The 19,070-nt window shown below is 38.9% G+C and overlaps 1 protein-coding gene across 1 annotated transcript in view; it reads right to left on the bottom strand.

Annotated features, from left to right (window-relative positions):
* Positions 1-19,070, bottom strand: part of LOC141009090 (zeta-sarcoglycan-like) — a 155,374-nt gene that overhangs the window by 70,290 nt on the left and 66,014 nt on the right. Inside the window, exon 3 of the mRNA XM_073481540.1 lies at positions 3,682-3,769. Coding sequence (XP_073337641.1) covers positions 3,682-3,769 — 88 coding nt within the window. The remainder of the gene's footprint in view (positions 1-3,681; positions 3,770-19,070) is intronic.

Here is a 19,070-nt window from a genome sequence, read left to right as displayed (position 1 = left end):
TACTGACATTACCCTGCAGGATTTCTGGCTATCAAAGGACGAAAGATTCAACGTTTATCAGTTACCTCTTGTTGCTGCCATGCATAAGAAATGTCAAGCATCTAACAAACTAGGACCAATGCCCAAGCTGATATTTTAGTGAAATAATTCTAATATTTGATTCAACAACTTGACCTTCTTATAAACTTTAACATAATATCGTAACAGTTTTTTTTATTCATTTTGTCTCCAGATACAGTGATTTACACACAGACTCTGAGTATTTCTCTTCTTCCTCCATTCTATTTTTGTGCAGCTCAAATTAGCACCCATTTTACCATCCAGTATGTAATAAGGTGTCAGTACACCTGTGACTCTGTATTCGATGTTAATGTACTAGTCAAAACGTTTGTAGACATTTCACCTTTTCATACCACTGACCGTGATGATCCTGTCCCTTTTGTACAAGCTAGAGCGAGCTGTTCCTCTGCGAGTTTCAAGTGATGAATACTAATGAGGAGTTTACTGAGGTGGAACTTTTCTGCTGCCACTGTTTAAGGGTCTGGCGAGGAGAAGTAACCGTCGTACTTATAGGATTTCTGGGTATCCCCGTGAGTATACTGAAGAAAGAGAGAGGGGAAGAGTGTGTGTGTTTTTGTTAGTGTGTGTGCTAAATGTACTGCTGAGTCAGCACAGAGGCAACAGGAGGCAGTGGCAGGAGGAGACCAGGGGATTTCCGGAGCCCAATAGAAGAAGCTCCTTGAGGGGATTCATTCTGTTCCATTGCATCCCATCAGCCAGCCACTGAGGTCTTTAGCGCACGCACATGTGTGTGTGTGTGTGTGTGTGTGTGTGTGTGTGTGCTTGTGCGTGTGTTTGTATGTGACAAAGTGGATATTGATGGAACTCGTACTTGCTTGGCACGTTTCCCCGTATCTGGGGAATCTTAGCCCAAAGTTGTGGCTGCTGCGTGGGTGAGTGAGAATGTGTGACAGAGAGAGTTTTCGTGTAATTTGTGTTTCTGTGTGCGTGAGTGTGACAGATAGAGCACATCAGCATGATAATTCATCATTTATGTGCAAGTGTAAGTTCAACAGCAGAACAAGTAAGGTTACACAGCAATCTTTATGTCACTCTGTAGCAGTTTGATGAAGTTAGCTGCAGTAGGCTGTCTGGCCGTCTAGTTTTAAAACAGATTGATTTCGCTGACTGCAAGATAGACACACTCAGACACACATAAGCATTAAAGTGCTTTTCTTGGTGTGGAAAGCAGCTTTAGGGAGTTTTAACAGCAGGGGGTGAGCTGTCAGGCATCTCAAACCTTCAGAAAAGTATCAGAAAAGAAAAGTCTGTGCGTGTGCGTACAAAGACACTAGACGTTCCTGGCCAGCCTGCAGGAGATGAATATCTATATGCTGTGTTCACATCAAAGAGAAAGACAGTGAAGAGGAGCCTTCTACCTGAAAATATCATTCACCTCACCTGTCACACTGTAAATGTTACTCAGCAATGATCCTGTCTCTGAAACTTCCTAAATTCTGATTCCAGCAGCAAATACTTAGAGTCAGGTCTATGAGGTGGTACTTTATTTCTAAGAAAACCTCAAGAATAAATTAATATGCTCATTTTATGATGGCAACTTGTACAGATCAAGCATGTTTTTCACATGTTCAATCCGTTGGTGGCATTTAATGTGACGTGCCTCATGTTTAATTTATGCAACCGTATTTTTCACTACCCAGGCACACGCTTTTAACATTTTGTGGCTCATCAAAACACTTTTGATTTTTAATAAGCACAGAAGTGATTAAGTCAAGACAGGTAGTAATGTCAACTTGTTTAGAAAAAAATATTGAGAAGTATTTTGGATTTTTTAATTCAAAAGTTTATTTCCAGGGGGCATGAATGAGGACTTCTCAATTAATTCGTTTTTATAGAGGTGTTTTACCAGTGTTGAATTCTTGAATATTTCTAAATCTCCAATTCATGTGATTTCATTACGAATCTTGGATTTAGACAAGTCACTCCTCCCTCTCTGCCAGTTTGGGAATAACTGGCCTGAAATTATGAGGTATTCGAATCATGTTGGATTTATCCCTTCAAAAAGTCACAGCAGCACAAACTTTGTGGATTTTTAATTTGTGGTTAGCATTACAGTGCTTGAAGACATGAAGTTTAATATTCTTAATACCTTAATTTATTTTTGCTTATTATCACCAAGCAAAGGTGTATGTAAAAGCTGGTCAAATGTCATTAAAGCAGACAAAAACCGTCAATAGTCAGCTGTCATCGTTTCCAATTGGTTCAAACAAACACAAACTTTCAGTGGCAATCAGAAGGTTTTACAAACCGCGTGACAGTGTTCCCATAATATCATGTGCATAACAGCAAAAAGTCCAAAGTTAAAAAACATACATCTCTAGAGTACAAAATAAATACAGGAGCAAGACATGACACTCTTACTCACAGGAGTGAGTCCAGAAGTGTTAATTAAAATGCAGCGTGACTACTACGAGGTCCTCATTGTGATACTTGGAGCCTAAAAAATCACAGTATCTCTTTGTGCTCCAATGCTGAGGAAATGTTCACAAGGCCTTTTAGTGCCGACTGGTGGCTTCTGAACTTTTGTAATGAAGAGACTAAAGAAGAGACATGTTAAATCCCAACAAGACAGGAACAAAGGTTCACAGCTAACTTAATTTTATATTTAACCTTCTCTGAACTCCAGTTAATGCCATCATAATCTTCTGTCCCTGGCCCTTTGTCTTGGTGACTTACTTCACTGCGGGGCACCGATGATACTGCCCATCACTTTTGACAATGATGCTATATACACACACTTATAGGACCAATTAGGAAGTGAACGTGGTTGTCATTATCATCATTATTTCCCAAAATCTCTGTTTCTACTCATTCAGACGTAAACACAGAGTTTCTAAATAGCTTCACTCTGGAAGGAATTTTCCAAAAGGTCCATTTTCAGACACCTAAAATGCTGTTTCTGTCGGTACAAAGGCCAAAACACATAGAAAAAACTACAGTTTAGTAATATCTGTGCTCATGTCGACAGGGCCAGAGTCTCATAATCAGCTCAACAATTAAGACTGCTCTTTACTACGTCAACACTATAACCAGGCCAGACAGTACTTACTTAATTACTCTTTCTCAATTCCTGAAATTCTTACACTCACTCCAGATTTGGTTATTGTAATATTATTATTCACCAACTCACTAAGAATATTGCTACTATGATCATAAACATAAAAATGTATTTAAGTACCCATTGATTTTCTTTACTTAATCTTTGAGTATCTTATTTATTAAAAATAGTTGCGTTCATGCTCTTAGACTTTTCGTAAGTTATTGAGTCCCATAAGAATATGTCAGAAAACATAGCATATGTCCTCTAAATGACATCTTCTGTAGGACACTGGGCCCTCACTAATCAAATAAGAGCAAGGAAAATGATTTACTTGAGAAAACAGCACGGCTGTCAGCCTCAGTGAGATACACTAATGGAAACAGATAGCATTTAGTTTGGTAAACAGAGGAAGGTAAATTCATTTAGGAATTCAAGCACAAACAAAACAATATAACTGACTGTCTTGGAGAAATGATCTGGTTTGAAGGTTGTTTTCGAAAAAGGAAATGTTTACAGCCAATGTAGTCTGTGTGGACATGTATGGTATTTGTGTGTCTTACCCACGGTTAGCTGACCAGTCAGTTGTCCCTGATCATTTCTAGCATTGACCGTCACATTTCTGTCTGACTGGAGGATCAATGGACTGTCCTGTAGAGAAAGAGAGAGGGAGAAAGATGATTAAGACAACAGCAATTTGTATTTCTTGCAAACCAATCAATGCATATGGATATACCTTCAGTTTCCATACTCACACACATGTGCTGTCTACTCTCTTCATCTCCCCAGTAGCCCCTGCCCTCACCCTTCTAGCTACCAGTCAATACTGCATTAACCTGTATAACCAATACTGCCTTAGCCTGTATCAACCTTCTCAGTTCACACTTGATTCTCTCTCTTCTGCCAGTCTGACACACTTTACATTCAATTTGCATAATCAAAACAGCATCCTGTCTGTGAGTGTGTTTGCTTCGTGTTCTATAGTGTGTCTCTGTGCGCGAATGTTCGCAAAAAGGCAATTATTTTCAACCTAAATGAGCTAAATGCAACCATGACCCTGACCTCTGCTCCCCTCTTCAGAGTCTGATTAAGCCACACATTAGTTTACATTCAGTTGATGTGTGTTGCAATGAATGCAAACTCCATGTCTGCCATTTTCATTAAGTTCTAAACTCAATCTCACATCTCACGCTCTCTCTGCCTCCCCTGGCTCCCATCTTGCTCTTTTTTTCTACTGTGTACATCAGTCTGAGAAATCATCCTATTCTTAAACAACACTTCCTTCTGTTCGCCTTCTTTCATTATATCTCTGCACTTAACATAATTTCCTTTTTATTCTCTTTCCCCTCACTTCTCTCCCTTTCTCTCCTTTAAATTGCTTATTTGTTTTGGCGGCGTGAAATGAATAGCTCACAGGTGACCCAATTTCTCTGTTGATTTCCCCAAATTAATATCTTGCTGCATTCCGGTCTGAATTCCAAATGAGAATTGTGTTAAAATTGGAAAGTCGTTGATCCGTTGAAATGGAAAAATCCTCTTTTTTCTCCTCTCTTTCCTTCCTCTTCACTCTCAATCTCCCTCTCTCACCCCTCTACCTCTCTGTTTTGCCATTTGTTATGGATGGATATTCATTGTTTTGTGGTCTGCTTACGCGAGTCGGGACCAAATTTCTAATATGTCACACCTGTCTGTGCTCTATTTTGGAGCGGCCAGAGACTCCCAGGATGGGCTGATCACAAACACAAACAACCGCACAAGCGTGAGGGACAAATACAAAGTTATGGAACAGACAAACCACAAAAAGCGTTCACAAATGCCTGTAGACTGTACGGCTATGTGTGGGTATGCGCCATAGAGATTCTACATATGAACAGAGGCACACACTTTCATCCAAATGAATGCTCAGGTGCAAGTTTATACACACCCCACCTCTGTGCACGTACACACAGACACACACCACCCATTCATATAGAGTCAGGTAGCAAATTTGCCAAACAACAAATGAGTGCTCCACACGGTTTATTGTGCATTGCTTCTCCTATCTGTTTCCCAACGCATGTGTGCTGGATTAATTATTTTCAACGGGGCGTGTGATAGGCTTCACTATATTATCTTTCCACTCTGTTTAAGGCGATGGGCGCTTTGTAAAGCATGACAGATGTAATGTGCTTTGAATCATTCCAGCTCAATGGGCAGTGTGCATGAACAGGCCTGATCCCATTCACTTAGTGCAGGACTCTGTCAGTTAGAAGTGCGACCACAGATGGAAAATCTTATTTGATGAAGCACTCATATGCAAATGCATGGAAATACGGGCTATAAATAATTGCTGCATATTAAACAGCTGCTAATGTCTATTTACACAACAGCTGATTGAAGCCAAACAATCTGATCGGCGGTGCTTATGTGAATCGTAGGAGCAGGTAACAATAATTGCTAGTCCTTCTTGGTGGGACAATTGTCAATTCTACCATGAGCCTACCAACAATAACCACCATTCACAGCACCAATTGAGAAATCAAATGGTTATAATTACCTTTGTTACCACTCAAATAATATACTGTATTCAGAAAGTCATCACACAAAACTGTTGAATGGACAGTTGCTGCACTTGTTTATGCTCATGTTGCCATGCAATATCTTCAATCCATTTAGCTATCGCTCATACTGTTGGTAACTCAGTTGTAAAATACATATTTCTCAAGTGAGCAGTCTTCAAAACTATTGTGGCAAACAAAGTGATGTGGAGTGCTTTTATGACACATTCTTTGGGTCAATTAACAGGCACTGTGAACAAATCGTGTACTAATCACATAGCTGGGTGCTATGTGATTAATTCATGAAGTTCACACAGTTTGCAAAATACACATTCATCCCAACAGAAATGTTGTTTCATTTCAGTTTAGTTAAATGTGGTTATATTCCTAAAAACGTTACATAAACAACGTTACTACGGCATTGATTAACTGACCACAATATACTGCTGTATCCGCCAATACACGATGTGTTGAGAACATACAGTAGGGGGTGGGTGAGGCTGCGGATATATATATATAATGTTAATTTTATGATCAGGCCACCTGGAATATCCTGTGGATCTAACTGCGATCAGCACATTGCTATATATGAATAATAGTCTAGAGCAGTAAATTTAGGGAAGGCTTAGTCTTCTCAAACCTACGTTACCTGCCGCCCCTGGTTGAGAACCACTTCAGCTAGCTTTCAGTGACATTAAAGGTTCACTTCTCTCCATGAAAGTCATTCTTCAAAGCTCTGATCTTAAGGTTTGGATGATGTTTGATGATGGTTTGATGTGTTCTAATTTTAATGTTAGTTTGATGTTGGAGTTATAATGAGACAGGTTTGTGCACTACAGAATGGTAATCTTTCCATTTCTTAGATATCAATCCATTGGGTGATGCATACATCATCTTCACATTGTTTGATGTTAGAAAACCAATCTGTGTTTGTATTACAGAAAACTTTGGGAAGTTTTTACTTGTGTGTATGGGCAAAGTTTGTACAATGTGTCTAGTTTTCTTGCTACTTGCACTGAGATTTACATATTCTGCTGAAATATGACAATAGGCACTTTTTCGTGCCATTTGCAGACAGCAGCTGTCTTACATGGCAAGTTGAAGTCTTACGGATGTACATTCACAAACTTGCCAGAAAATTTTGCTGTGGCCAATTTATAGCAGCCTCCCAATGATTACAGATGAGTCCACCTCAGATAAGCCTCAACAAATGCAAAATCAAATTTACACACAATAATTATTCAAGCGCACTGATTAAACAACACAATATTAAAGTGCCCTACAGCATTTCCACGTATAACACATCACACATTTCTATATCAGCTACCCTGTGTTATATGCATTATAATAATATAATTCAAGTCTACAGAGAGAGGTTTCCTGGGGCAGTCACAGGGAGATAAGTGTGCAGCATCACATATTCAAAACAAGTTCATTTTGAAAGAAAACAAAGTTCAATAATGTAATAATGGTGAGCAAGAATAACCTACAGTAGATTTAAAATTATAATCAAATCACACTGAAAGCTGTTTATATATATATACATATACATCATATATATATATATATATATATATATACGTATACATACATATATATATATATATATACACATACATATACATAAATATATATACACACATATACATAAATATATATATACACACATACATATATATATATATATATATATATACACACACACACACACACACACATATATATATATATATATATATATATATATACATATATATGTATATATATATATATAGGCAAGAGTTAGTGATGGGGGTAACAGACACATTTGGACATTCTACATACGTGACAAGTAACAGGAATAGCTATATAAACAAGGAAAAAGCAGATCTCAAGAAAGAAGTTCAAACCTTGACTCTTCTCAACTCAGCACAACTGTAACCAATCACCACACAGAGAAATCAATTATAAAAGCACAGGTAGCATTGTCTCATATGAACCGTATGTCATTTGTGATGTTTACTTTATGCTCAGTTCGCTTCTCTGTTTATCTCCCTCTGTCGCTCTCTGCATTGTCCCTCTGGCTTTTGTGTTTAGTGTCTCACTCATAAATCTTCCCTCATCATGTGAAATGTGCACAGAGGCACAAATAAAGGCACACACATAACACTCTCTCTTGTGAGCTGACACAACATACACCACAGCGCCATTAATTCAGTTAATAGTTTAATTTCACTTTGATTATAAATACAGGCAGAGGGATGCCAGCCTGAGGTAGCCCATGTAATTAGTCAGGTAATAATAAGCTGTGGCTCGTCATAACAGCCTCCAGCCACCAGTAAAGATGGGTCCTAATAACAGCTTTCAGCCTGCCTGTCGCACTGACGGTCTCACTCCTATAACTGACTGCCTGTCTGACTGTCAGCCTAAACAGGTCTGGACTGAAGGTTCATGAGTGATGTGATTGGTTATTTGTGTTGAATCATCACTCTGATAACAGCTTTCAGCCCTCCTGTCTGTCTCTTAGGGTCTGTCTCACTAGCTTCATACAGGATCCAGCTCAACAGCAATGTACTCAAGCCTCATGGAAGATACATTTGGTTGATTCATCTTTGCCATCAGCCTAATAACAGCTTTTAGCTCTCCTGACTTTATCTCTGTGATTGTCTGTCTCACTGACTGAAAAAAGAAAAAAAGAAAAATTCAGTTGTCAATCAAATAAAAAAGCTTTCAGCTCTTCCATCTCTGGTCTGTTTAATTCTCTTCCCATCTGTCTGAGTGTCCAAAATCTCGGCATCTCTTCAGCTAGTCGACCTGTCTGTTGGCCACTCAGTCGGAGTCTGTGGGTAGAGTTACATTTTTGGCAATTGGATAGGACAAAGCAGTTCAGAAATAAAGTATGTCTCCATGTACAGTTATGGTTGGGTGTGGCTGTAAGCACTGCCAAACTGTTGTACCTCCAAACCAATAGCATGCATTTTAAATTAAACACATTTTTCAAAGCCTCTCTCAGGCACCTGAGTTTTCGAAATGCTTGTTGTTTTCAGGTCTATTATTTTTGCAGTATGTCTGAAAAAAAAGGTAAATAATAGATACAGGTGTTTAAAAGTTCTCAGTGATTGATTACCCAACTCTTACAAGTTTTGAACTTGTAATAATTTGCTTTGGCCACTTGGAGGCAGTCTCTTAAGTTGATAGGCCAAACATGTCCAGACAAAGTGTATGTTAAGTTTTAAGACCTTTTTCATTGAAAACAGCTGCCTGCTATGGTCAAAAACTACACTATGGGAGAGGTGAAAGTGAACTAAAAAGGTAAAGACGGACAGCTACACAATGAGCACAAACTTGCAGATTCAGATTCAGCACTGCCAGTGGCACCTTTTTCATCAAAACATCTTGACTGTAGACACTTTAAGTCTACAGATACAGTCTACAGATTAACCATACAAACATGAAGAAAAACCACTGTCAACCTGGAAAGAGGGAACTGTATGTTGTTTAGTCTGTAGCTTTTATTTTAACTGCAAACAGACTTAAGACCTACAAGGCAAATATTGTGATTCAACAGAGACATTGAAATTTGAACCATACTTATAGTATGTTCATTCATCTGTATTTCTGTATTAATCTATGAAGAGTCCACTGTTATTTAATTAATTAGCTCGTTCTGGGAAGAGGAAGATGATAGAGCGATAGTAATCAAGGATGTTGTATGAAAGTGGTGAATGTATTAAAAAAGTCAAGACAGACAGAGGCAGTAAATTGTTGAGCTGTTTAAATGTATCAGTAAAGACAAGTACAAAGTATGTAATCAAAGCTAAACTAGACTACCGATCAAACAGTGTGTGATAAAGTGCCTGCAGTGTCCCCCCATTCCTCTTTCAACTTTAATTCAGCTAATTAGCAGGGACTATTAAATAAGTGATGTGTTTGTTGGTGTGCGGTGCTAATTTGTTGTTTTCAGTCCCCACGGCCATGTAACAACAAAAAATAAACCAGGGTTGCTCACAAGCTTTCGCTCTGGGTACTTGGGTTTAATATGTTCAAGGGTCGTCACGTGCGTTCAGGGGCCTTATCGTCTATTTACCATGTCATCAGTGTCCTGTACAAGCTTTGTGTCAACAGCTCCGACATCAGTTTAATCCACTGACATCTCAGTGTGGCAGCTGGCAAGAGAATGGGCCAGTCAAGGCATGTTTGATCATTGTGTGTCTGCATATGTGTGCGTGTGTGTGTGTGTGTTAACTTGCAAGATTTAAAGGCCAAAACGTTGGATTGAAGAAACATTAAACACCACTCATGGTGCTGCTTGATTCATTTTCTGAGTCAAGTCAATTCATAGACTCTTTACAAAATCATTTGAAATGGATTTGTACGGAGCTGTTAAATTATGTAATTAATATCCTGATTTGAAAGCGAACTAAACAGCAAAACTACAATTAGTATTCCATGATCAAATTGTCCAACATTGCTGTCTCCAAAGGCTCACAGTGAGAGTAAAACCTTATCTAAAATTGAATTAATTAATCTATTTGAGCGACTGCACTGGCTCCCATTAGCTTATCTCGAGGCTTCTGCTGGAAACTGTGGTCACAACTCTGTAACTGAGTTGTAGGCTAGTTGATGGAAAAAAGAACAAGCTGAGACTGCTAATTTGGGGGCCCTTGTACTTCGGGGGCCCTCCAGGACTGCAGGGTTAAATATTTCAGGTGCCTGTTGGCTTCTCATCCTCTTGCCTAATTATGAGTCTGTGTCTCACATGTAACTCTTCTCTGGTTCTGGTGGGGCTCTTTTGGGTTCATTTGGGGATGAATAATGGATAGACTAGATTTGATTTCACCTTGAATCAGGCAGCTTGGTTGTCATGAAGGAATGAAAAAAAAAAGAAAAAAAAGTGTGATAAAGCTGAAGACATGTTCATCACACTTCTGATGAACTTGTTTTCAGGCATATTCAAGTTCAATTGAATAGTTGCAATTTTCAGTTATACAGGACGGTAAATGTAACAAAAGTGCATCGAGCACATATAATAATTAAATACATTGCTTTTTATATGGAAAACAGCACAGTAGGCTATTACTTCACCACAACAAGAACAGAAGCATGCAAATCAACAGACAATAACCTAAAACAATAGAAACTATTAATCCTCCTCTCCTGCAAGATGAAATATAAATTACTTTCTTTTCACAAGCTTCAGGCAATCTCTTCATAATTTAAGATTCATAGCCTTGCACTGTAGCCTTGGTAAAATCCTGCAGAAACCTGCTATCTCAAATGTTTTGTTTTATTGTAATTGAACAGCACTTTTTACCGAAGGAAACAGCAGACCACTTAAATAAAGTATACAATGTTAAGTTTTGATGGGGATTGATAGGATAAAATATTGCTGTAGTTCCTATTCCTGAAAAGTTTACTGAGTCAAGATGCAGGTTATTGGTTCAACACTGACAAATCTTTTAATGGGTGTTCTAGCAGAGTTTTTTGGGGTTACAGGCTCCACTGTGCCACCAAGCCCCATTGCTCTTTCTGCCAGACCGATTCCAAAAGAATGAAATGTTCTTTACTAGAGGGGAGGAAGGTGAAAATGGATACAGAAAGATAGAATGGGTGAGAGAGATGGATAGGGTGAGAGAGATGGATGGGGTGGGAGTGGTGGGCTTGGGGTAAAAAGAGGCTGAGTGAGGGCAAGGATGTGGGAAAAAAAGGGGCACAGAAAGAGGGAGGAGAGTTGGAGGGTGGGAAGTAGAAGTCGAGGTAAGCAGGGACCTCCCGGCTTCAAGCTTGCAGAGCGATAAATCTTGAAACGAGGAGAGAGGAAAAAAAGGAGGGAGAGCAAGATAGAGATGGAAGGCAGAGGAGGGTAAACCGCAGAGCATTTGTTTTGGAGATAGACGCACCAAATAGATCTATAAACAGAAGGCGCTACGTCAGCCCTCTTCTTGCTGCCTTTCCACGATAATGTATGGTGCTTAAGGGACCAGTCAACAAAGTCATACAGCTCGAGGAAAAAATGCCAGCTGGAGAGAAATACTGGCAGAGAGGGAGGTTAGTTGAGCCACTATTGTGTGATACACATTTACAATATATTGTATTTACTAATTATAACACTAGTATACATAATATTTATTTTAACAACGTGTAATTCCAACACATTCTCAACTCAGGTAGTCAAATACTGATGCACCTCTGCATCTTAGACAGACGCACAAGGTACTGTACCTTTTAGTGTCTATGTGGCACGTGGTTAACGTGAAACAGTGGCTGATGGTTAGGTTTAGGTGCCAAAATAACTTAGTCAGGTTAAGAAAAGATCATGGTCCTACAATCTCGGTGTGTGACTCACCAGGCATACCTGACCTCAGTAAATCTTGTGACCTTCTCTGTATACTATGTTGGCTGCAGCAGCTGATACTCTGATGATCCCATATTGCTGCAGATGGGTTTACAATGGAGTTAGTTTAAAGCCTGGTGCATCTCATACAGACACTGAGGGGTATACTCTGCATCTGTATGTGTGTGTGTGTGTGTGTGTGTGTGTGTATATATATATATATATATATATATATATATATATATATATATATATATACACACACACACACACATATATACATATGCATCAGCTTCTCTTGTTAAATCTCAGTAAATCATTAAATGATTTGATATGCTCCTCTGAACAATTTCTTAATAAATATATGGTATATTAATGTGTTCTTTAAATACATTTATCTGTGGTGAAAGGAGCACTATGCAGCTTGGACTTTCTAGCCATATATTTCAAAATCCACAGATTTGCAAAAAATATCCTGCAAGCAAGGTTTTACAAATGATACCTTCCAACCTGAGGGCTTCGAGATAGAAAACATCTGAGGGATTTTTACATATTATTTCAGATTAGAGCTCTGGAATACATTTTCATATAATGGGCTTAAGCTCACAATGTGAGGATACCGTTAGTCCTGTTGTGGCATTAGTCAAATATTTTTGTGAGTTTCTGTCGAGGCCGAACAAAACCTTTCAGGATATGATAAGAAAAAGTAGCCAAAAACGGAGCACGATAAGCATGCTATGAACTGCATACAACTTTCTTTACTTCCTGGCTGGTAGTCATTTCTCCTTTTTGTTTACTTTCCTGCAGTGTCTGTCTCATTCATTAATGCATGTCAGACTGGTATGTTTTGAGTTCACTGAGAGGCAGCTGTAGTATGTGTTGGAATAGTTACTGAATGTTTTATACCAAAGTCAAAATCAACTCCTAAACTTAGAGAATTTATTTATCATTTTAGTCTTGTGAAGACCATTTGTCCTTCACCAAAAACTACAGGAACACAAAGAAATACATAAGAAGGCAAAAGTTAGGCAAGGTCACATATTAACAATATACAAGAATATCAACAACATAATCTTAAATGTTTAGCAATTTTAAAAATAAGAATGTATTTCTAAAAATGATATTACCAGAGACAAATATACTGTATATTACAAACCTTGACATAAATCCACCCATCCATTTATATTCCATTTCCTCTCACTCCATGCACAGGAGAAGGTGGTTAAATACTGTACCCTTGACAAGTCGGCACTCCATCACAAGGTTAAAGCACAACACACTCACATTGACAACTGTTAATGGCAGCCGTGCACCCGGAAGACACCCACACACACACTGCAACATGCAGGCACACTTTGCACAGGGGATCACAAAGGGATCCAGCTAGCAGGTTCAAACCTTTAGCACCTTTTTGCTGCTCACCACTGTGCCATTCACCCACCATCCTGACAAACAAATTCAGCCCAGTCAAGAGAAAAAACGTGATAACAGCTAACATTTCTGCAAACCACTGATACCTTAACATTTGTACCAAATTGACAATTCTACAGTACGTGTAATATAGAGTTCACATTATATGTTTGTGACCTGACTTTCATATCAAGATGGTGGAGGCGATGGTGGTAGTGGTACGCGACAAGTGATATAAGTTATAAATGTGAAACCACTTAATATTTTAAGGAGATCTTGGGCTATCTTTGTGATGACAAAAACTGGATATTGTCGATGGGAAGTTGGGCAATCTCATGCTGAGTCTGTGGCGACCAAAGCAGATATTTTAAGCCAAAACATGATCTTTTCCTAACCCTAAACAAGTCATTATTTTCCTAAACCTATCCAAACCAGGTTTCAACATAGTTGTGGTTTGCATAAACATACATTGCTAACATTTATTCTGGTGATTTGGTTGACACATTAAACTAAAACAAAGTAACGTCATTCTTTTCTCAGGCAGTCGAGGCCAGCTTCAATGCTCGTCTAAGGGGACTTCGCAGGTTTTGTATGCATCCTTTGCTAAGGCCCATAATTTCTGTTCACACATAGCAAATCCAGCAATGAAAAATGTCAACACATGTACATGACTCACTGTGTACACAGTAAATGTACACCATTAGCATCATGTAGCTATGTGTTCTTTGTCTTTTTTCAACCTGCATGGAGGCAAATTGATATAATTTATGTTGTCATGTCAGTGAGTTGTTTACTTATGATTCTGCTCCGCTCTTTCTTAAAATAAAACATATATGTACACTCATACACTCATACACAGTATACTACATTCACTGGTGTGTAGAACACACATACTCACTCAAGGTCATTATACTTGAACATACATCATTATTAAGTATGCAGCTTGTGCTCAAACATTACCAACCTTCGGGAAGTGGATACAGAAGTCTCATTAAGCGAACACACACAGAGTAACCAAATTAACATGGACAAATGTCTGTGGCTACAAATTTGTCTCTATAGAAGCAAATTTTCCCTCAAGTCCTGTGTCCTGTGGCATGCTTGAGAAGAAGAGAAGAGACAAGATAAGTGGAGAGGACGGAGGAGGAGAGCAGAGCCGAGCAGATAAAGTTGCAATGCTCCATTTGCCATGAAATATTCCCCTGTGGTACAAATACTTGAGGTGAAAGAGGAATAAGTTAACTCTGGAGAAGTTTGTGTGTGTGTGTGTATGTGCATGTGTGTGTGTGTGTGTGTGTGTGTGTGTGTGTGTGTGTGAGAGAGAGAGAGAGAGAGAGAGAGAGAGAGAGAGAGAGTTTGCATATGGAAGGGGACTGCCCTGTGTCAGTGCATGTGATGGGCTTTATGTGTATGTTACGATAGCTGCCCTTGTTCACTAGTGTGTCTAAATGTACATGTGCTTTAGCGTGTCTGTATTTGTGTTTGTGTGTATTTACGCCAGCCCACGCAGACATGTCTTGCTGCTAATAGATTATTGATCAGAGTCAGTTTCCGAGACCTGCACTGGCTGACACAGGCACACACACATGCATATGCACGCGCACACACACACACGCACACAAACACAGACTTGCAGCCTTCTGAATACTATGATTGAAAACAACTTGAGACAACTACTTCCAAAAATCTGTTTTTCTTTACATTCACTCTAACACGACTGGTGTTCTGTTGCTATCACTGGCACACTGGCTTTGACGCAGGTGCTGCTGAGTCATGGTTTCCAGACAGCCATCTTTGGAATGATATCAGGTATTTCAAAATCCTTTTAACATCTGATACCATTCCTTAGATATGTTTTATTGCTCTGGTATCCCTCTTTTCTTCCTGTAGTTTTCTTGCTTTCTGAGTTCCATTCAATTCCCCAGGGGATCATAAAAGATCCTTTTTCATTTGTACCAAACCCATGGGTATATGGGTGCTTGTGTGTACGTGTGTCTTTAAAGCCCATTTTTCCATTAATGGTTACACAGACTCTTAACCCTGTCACCTCTACAAAGTCAGGACTATCCATTCCATCGAAGCGACACAGATCAGATAGCTATCATAGCTAGTAGATATAAATAACACTTACATTACTGGTCTGTTACTAGCCTAAAGGCTGCCGGTTCCAACACTAGTTTAGATTGCAGTTATCATTGCTGGGAGCTATATAACACAGTAATGCACTCACTTATCCTCCTCAAGGTTATCGGTTTCAAGCATGATCTAGAACACAGACAGTGCAATTGTACTTAAAAGAAGTGAAACAACACAAAACGAAAGAGAGATGGAAATAAAACCAGATTTGAAAACGATCTAGCTTTTAACAAAAGCAGTTTTTGTTTTACCAGTTATTGATGTACAGAGGATAGCGAGTATGACATGATGAAAACCTAAATGCATCAACATGAGTTGTGTTCCTAAGTGTCAATTAAATGTCTCTCTCTCTCCTCTCGACACTTACTTATGTGACTTTTATCCAGCTCAACCTCACCAGCTCGTTATCCCATAGTCATAGCTGTTGAATAATGCATGCCAGGCCCTCTCTCTTCCCCCAAAGGAGCACTGTTGGAAGGGATGTGGCTGCTTCAAACTGAATACTCTGATTCACTGGGGGCTTCAGGCTGACGGGAGTTTTCATGTTCTTATTTTTCTATAAAGACCCAATCCTGTTAAATAGTACAAGAAAAAAAAGTGCTGTGCAATTCTTTGTCTGCTTAGAAACACTTTGAAGAGCGAATTGGGCAGATTTTTCAAAACTTGTAGATGGACTAAAAGTTTTAGAGTGCTCGTCTAACTGGATTCTTGAGAATTTATGCCATGCCAAGAACCAATCAAGTGTAACAATTAGCTCTTTTGGAGAGAGATATGTGACATTTGTATCACTCTTTGCATCCGACAATCAAGGAAGAAGAAGTTGTTTTTTTTAACCTCATCTCTAACATTCCTTACTAGGGCAACCTTTGTGTTTGCATTTGCTTTCCGAATTGAGGCTTTAATCACAGCTCCTCGAGGCTTTTTGGCTCATTTTCGAGCAGTTCAATATGTCTTGTGGTTTGTTAGTGTCTCATTGCTGTGACAGGGATTTCCTGATGTTGGCATCTCTGCAGAGCTCTCAGCCATGTGATGAAATCCCCAGCCGAGTAGCTGCTCCCATAATTACTGGGGATGGTTTACAAGGGTGGGACATGAGAGAGAGGAAGTGGATTCTCTTGATGGCAAAACACTGCATAAAATGGGACATGGGAATGGTTGATGATGAGATGAGAGTCTAAGAGGGACAACTGGGAATTTGTCTGAAGGATAAGACATAACGAAAACAAGGGACGGAGAACGGTTCCAACCCATAAACCTAAATTAACCTGTTGGAATATAATCTTTTTCCATAATATGCAGTGAACATGGTGTCAATATTTGCCAGCATGAAAAGATTGGTTGTGACTTAATTTATTCTCTGCATCGAACATCAGCAACCAAGGGACTAGAGAGATGAGAGAGCTGACTTTGTCACCATTAGTCCACAATGACAGGTCGATATGAATGATAAAATGATATATACCAGGATCTGAGTACGCATACACACATCAAAAAATTGCAATAGTGGTGATTTTCAAGACTTTCATTCTATCTGAAAGGACAAGGTAAAACTTAATACCTTCTTTAAATAGTACATGAGACACAGAAGACAAGAATGGGACAAGAGACAGAAGATTGAGGATGGATTTTAGGGATAGAACAAAAGAGTAGGTCGACTAATAGCATGAAAAAGAATACATCTTAGAAATCTCTTTCAATAAAAAGAAGAAATGAACCGATGGTATCTGAGGGTGGAACAGCACACTGAAGACAAAAGCTGCATACAATAATTCACTTACTTATTCTTTTCCACTTTCTCCAAATGACAATACAAAGACTTTAAACAGATCACACATGACCTTTAACCTGCGTTGACTGATTTTTTTGGGTCATCTGGGGGCAGTGGAAACAAATTGTTAACAGAACACTGACATATTATCATTTGTTTTCTTTGGTATGGTGAACTGATTAGCAAACAGTTGCTTATTTACACAATCCAGCAGTTATGAAGCAAGATTATTATTCATTAGGAGTCATATGGCAAATGTCAGTCCAATATTTACTCTCCTTTTAGCTTTGGTCTCTTCCAACTCCTGAGGAAAATACCTGGCTCTTTAGCTGGTAAATGCTCCACTACATTCACCAGCTAGTCACTAACTTTGTGTCTGCTGTTTGATGCTGAGAAGGTATTGAATAGTGGGATTTTAGGGGTACTGCGGTCAAAAATGACACTATAAAAGCGATGAGAGTGAACCAAAACAGTAAAGTTGAAAAACAAGTGTAATCTCCCTGTACGTTTATTGCTATGAGTGTCCCTTCTCACATTGTCACATTGTTTTCACATTGCAATACGATACACTATTATAAAATATTGATTCTAGCTGCTTTCAGGGGGCTTGAAATATAAATATAATAACAGCAAATTAAACAAACAAAATAGGTCATACATCAAGTTGTTAACTTACACAAACATACACACGTATCACATATGCTACCATAAGGAGCACAGACAAATAAACACTAACAATGAACTGCAAGTACTTAAGTAGATAGTGTCACTAACTACGTTGTTTCTCTGCTAAGAGGCCAGTGTCAAAATAGTTCACTTTAGATATAAAAGTATTGCTAAAAGATAAGATTTGAGCAGAGGTTTCCTTCAGGCAGTGCTGAAGGTGAGGGCATATTAAAACAACTAATGAATAGAGAGCACTGTGGCTGGGTATTAGTGACTGGTTCCCAGTGTTGGAACAAGGAAGAAATGGCTGTAATGATAAAAAGAAGACCAGAAATATTTCTCAAGTTGAGACTGTACAAAAATGTAATACACTGGCTTTACAAGAAGTAAAGAATGGGACTAGGGTGGGACAAGAAAAAGACTGTGGACACAAGACTTTTCAAAGGATAAATCACACTTCTTTCATCTCTCTTTTCTGTCTTTTTTCCCCTTGATCTCTCATTCAACTGTCTCCTCTTCAATTAATTTTCAACGCTCAGTGTTCCAGGCAACTGAAGACCCCCAGCTTATTTACATTCTTGTTATATCTCGCTTTGATCTCCATCTAGTGCCTTGTCCTTAATCTTAGTTCCCTCTGCTGTTACTTACTTTCTTGCACCTTCTTGTACATATTAGTGCTCCCTCTGAAAGATCTGCGTGGGACAGACATTCAGTCATTTTTATAGGATGATATTAAACAACTCTCATCTCAAAGCGACGTCTGGATAGTGAATATTTGTACGAATTTAGTATTATTTAGTATTTCTGAATGTGCCTGTCAGTTACTGTGAGATCTAACTCCTCTGCAACAAGTTACATTAGCTGTTAATAGTTGGACTTTCTGTTGGGATTTCTCTATTTCTCACTTTCTCTGTTCTCAGTTTTGGTTCTTGGTCCCTGTCTGTGTTTCATCCACTACACTTTGATCTGGGTCTTAATCCTCCTGGAGACCGAACTGGTGTTTGTTCTGTCTTTGTTCCTCCGTCTTGTTTTTGCAACGTTTGTTGTTAATGAGGAACTGTAGCACCCACACCCAGAATGGTATATCATTGAGTTTGCCTCTTACGTGTACTGTATGTTTAT

Source organism: Pagrus major, chromosome 1 (genome assembly GCF_040436345.1).
Source record: "Pagrus major chromosome 1, Pma_NU_1.0".
Classification (NCBI taxonomy): Eukaryota; Metazoa; Chordata; class Actinopteri; order Spariformes; family Sparidae; genus Pagrus; species Pagrus major.
This window is presented reverse-complemented; position numbering and strand designations above follow the sequence as displayed.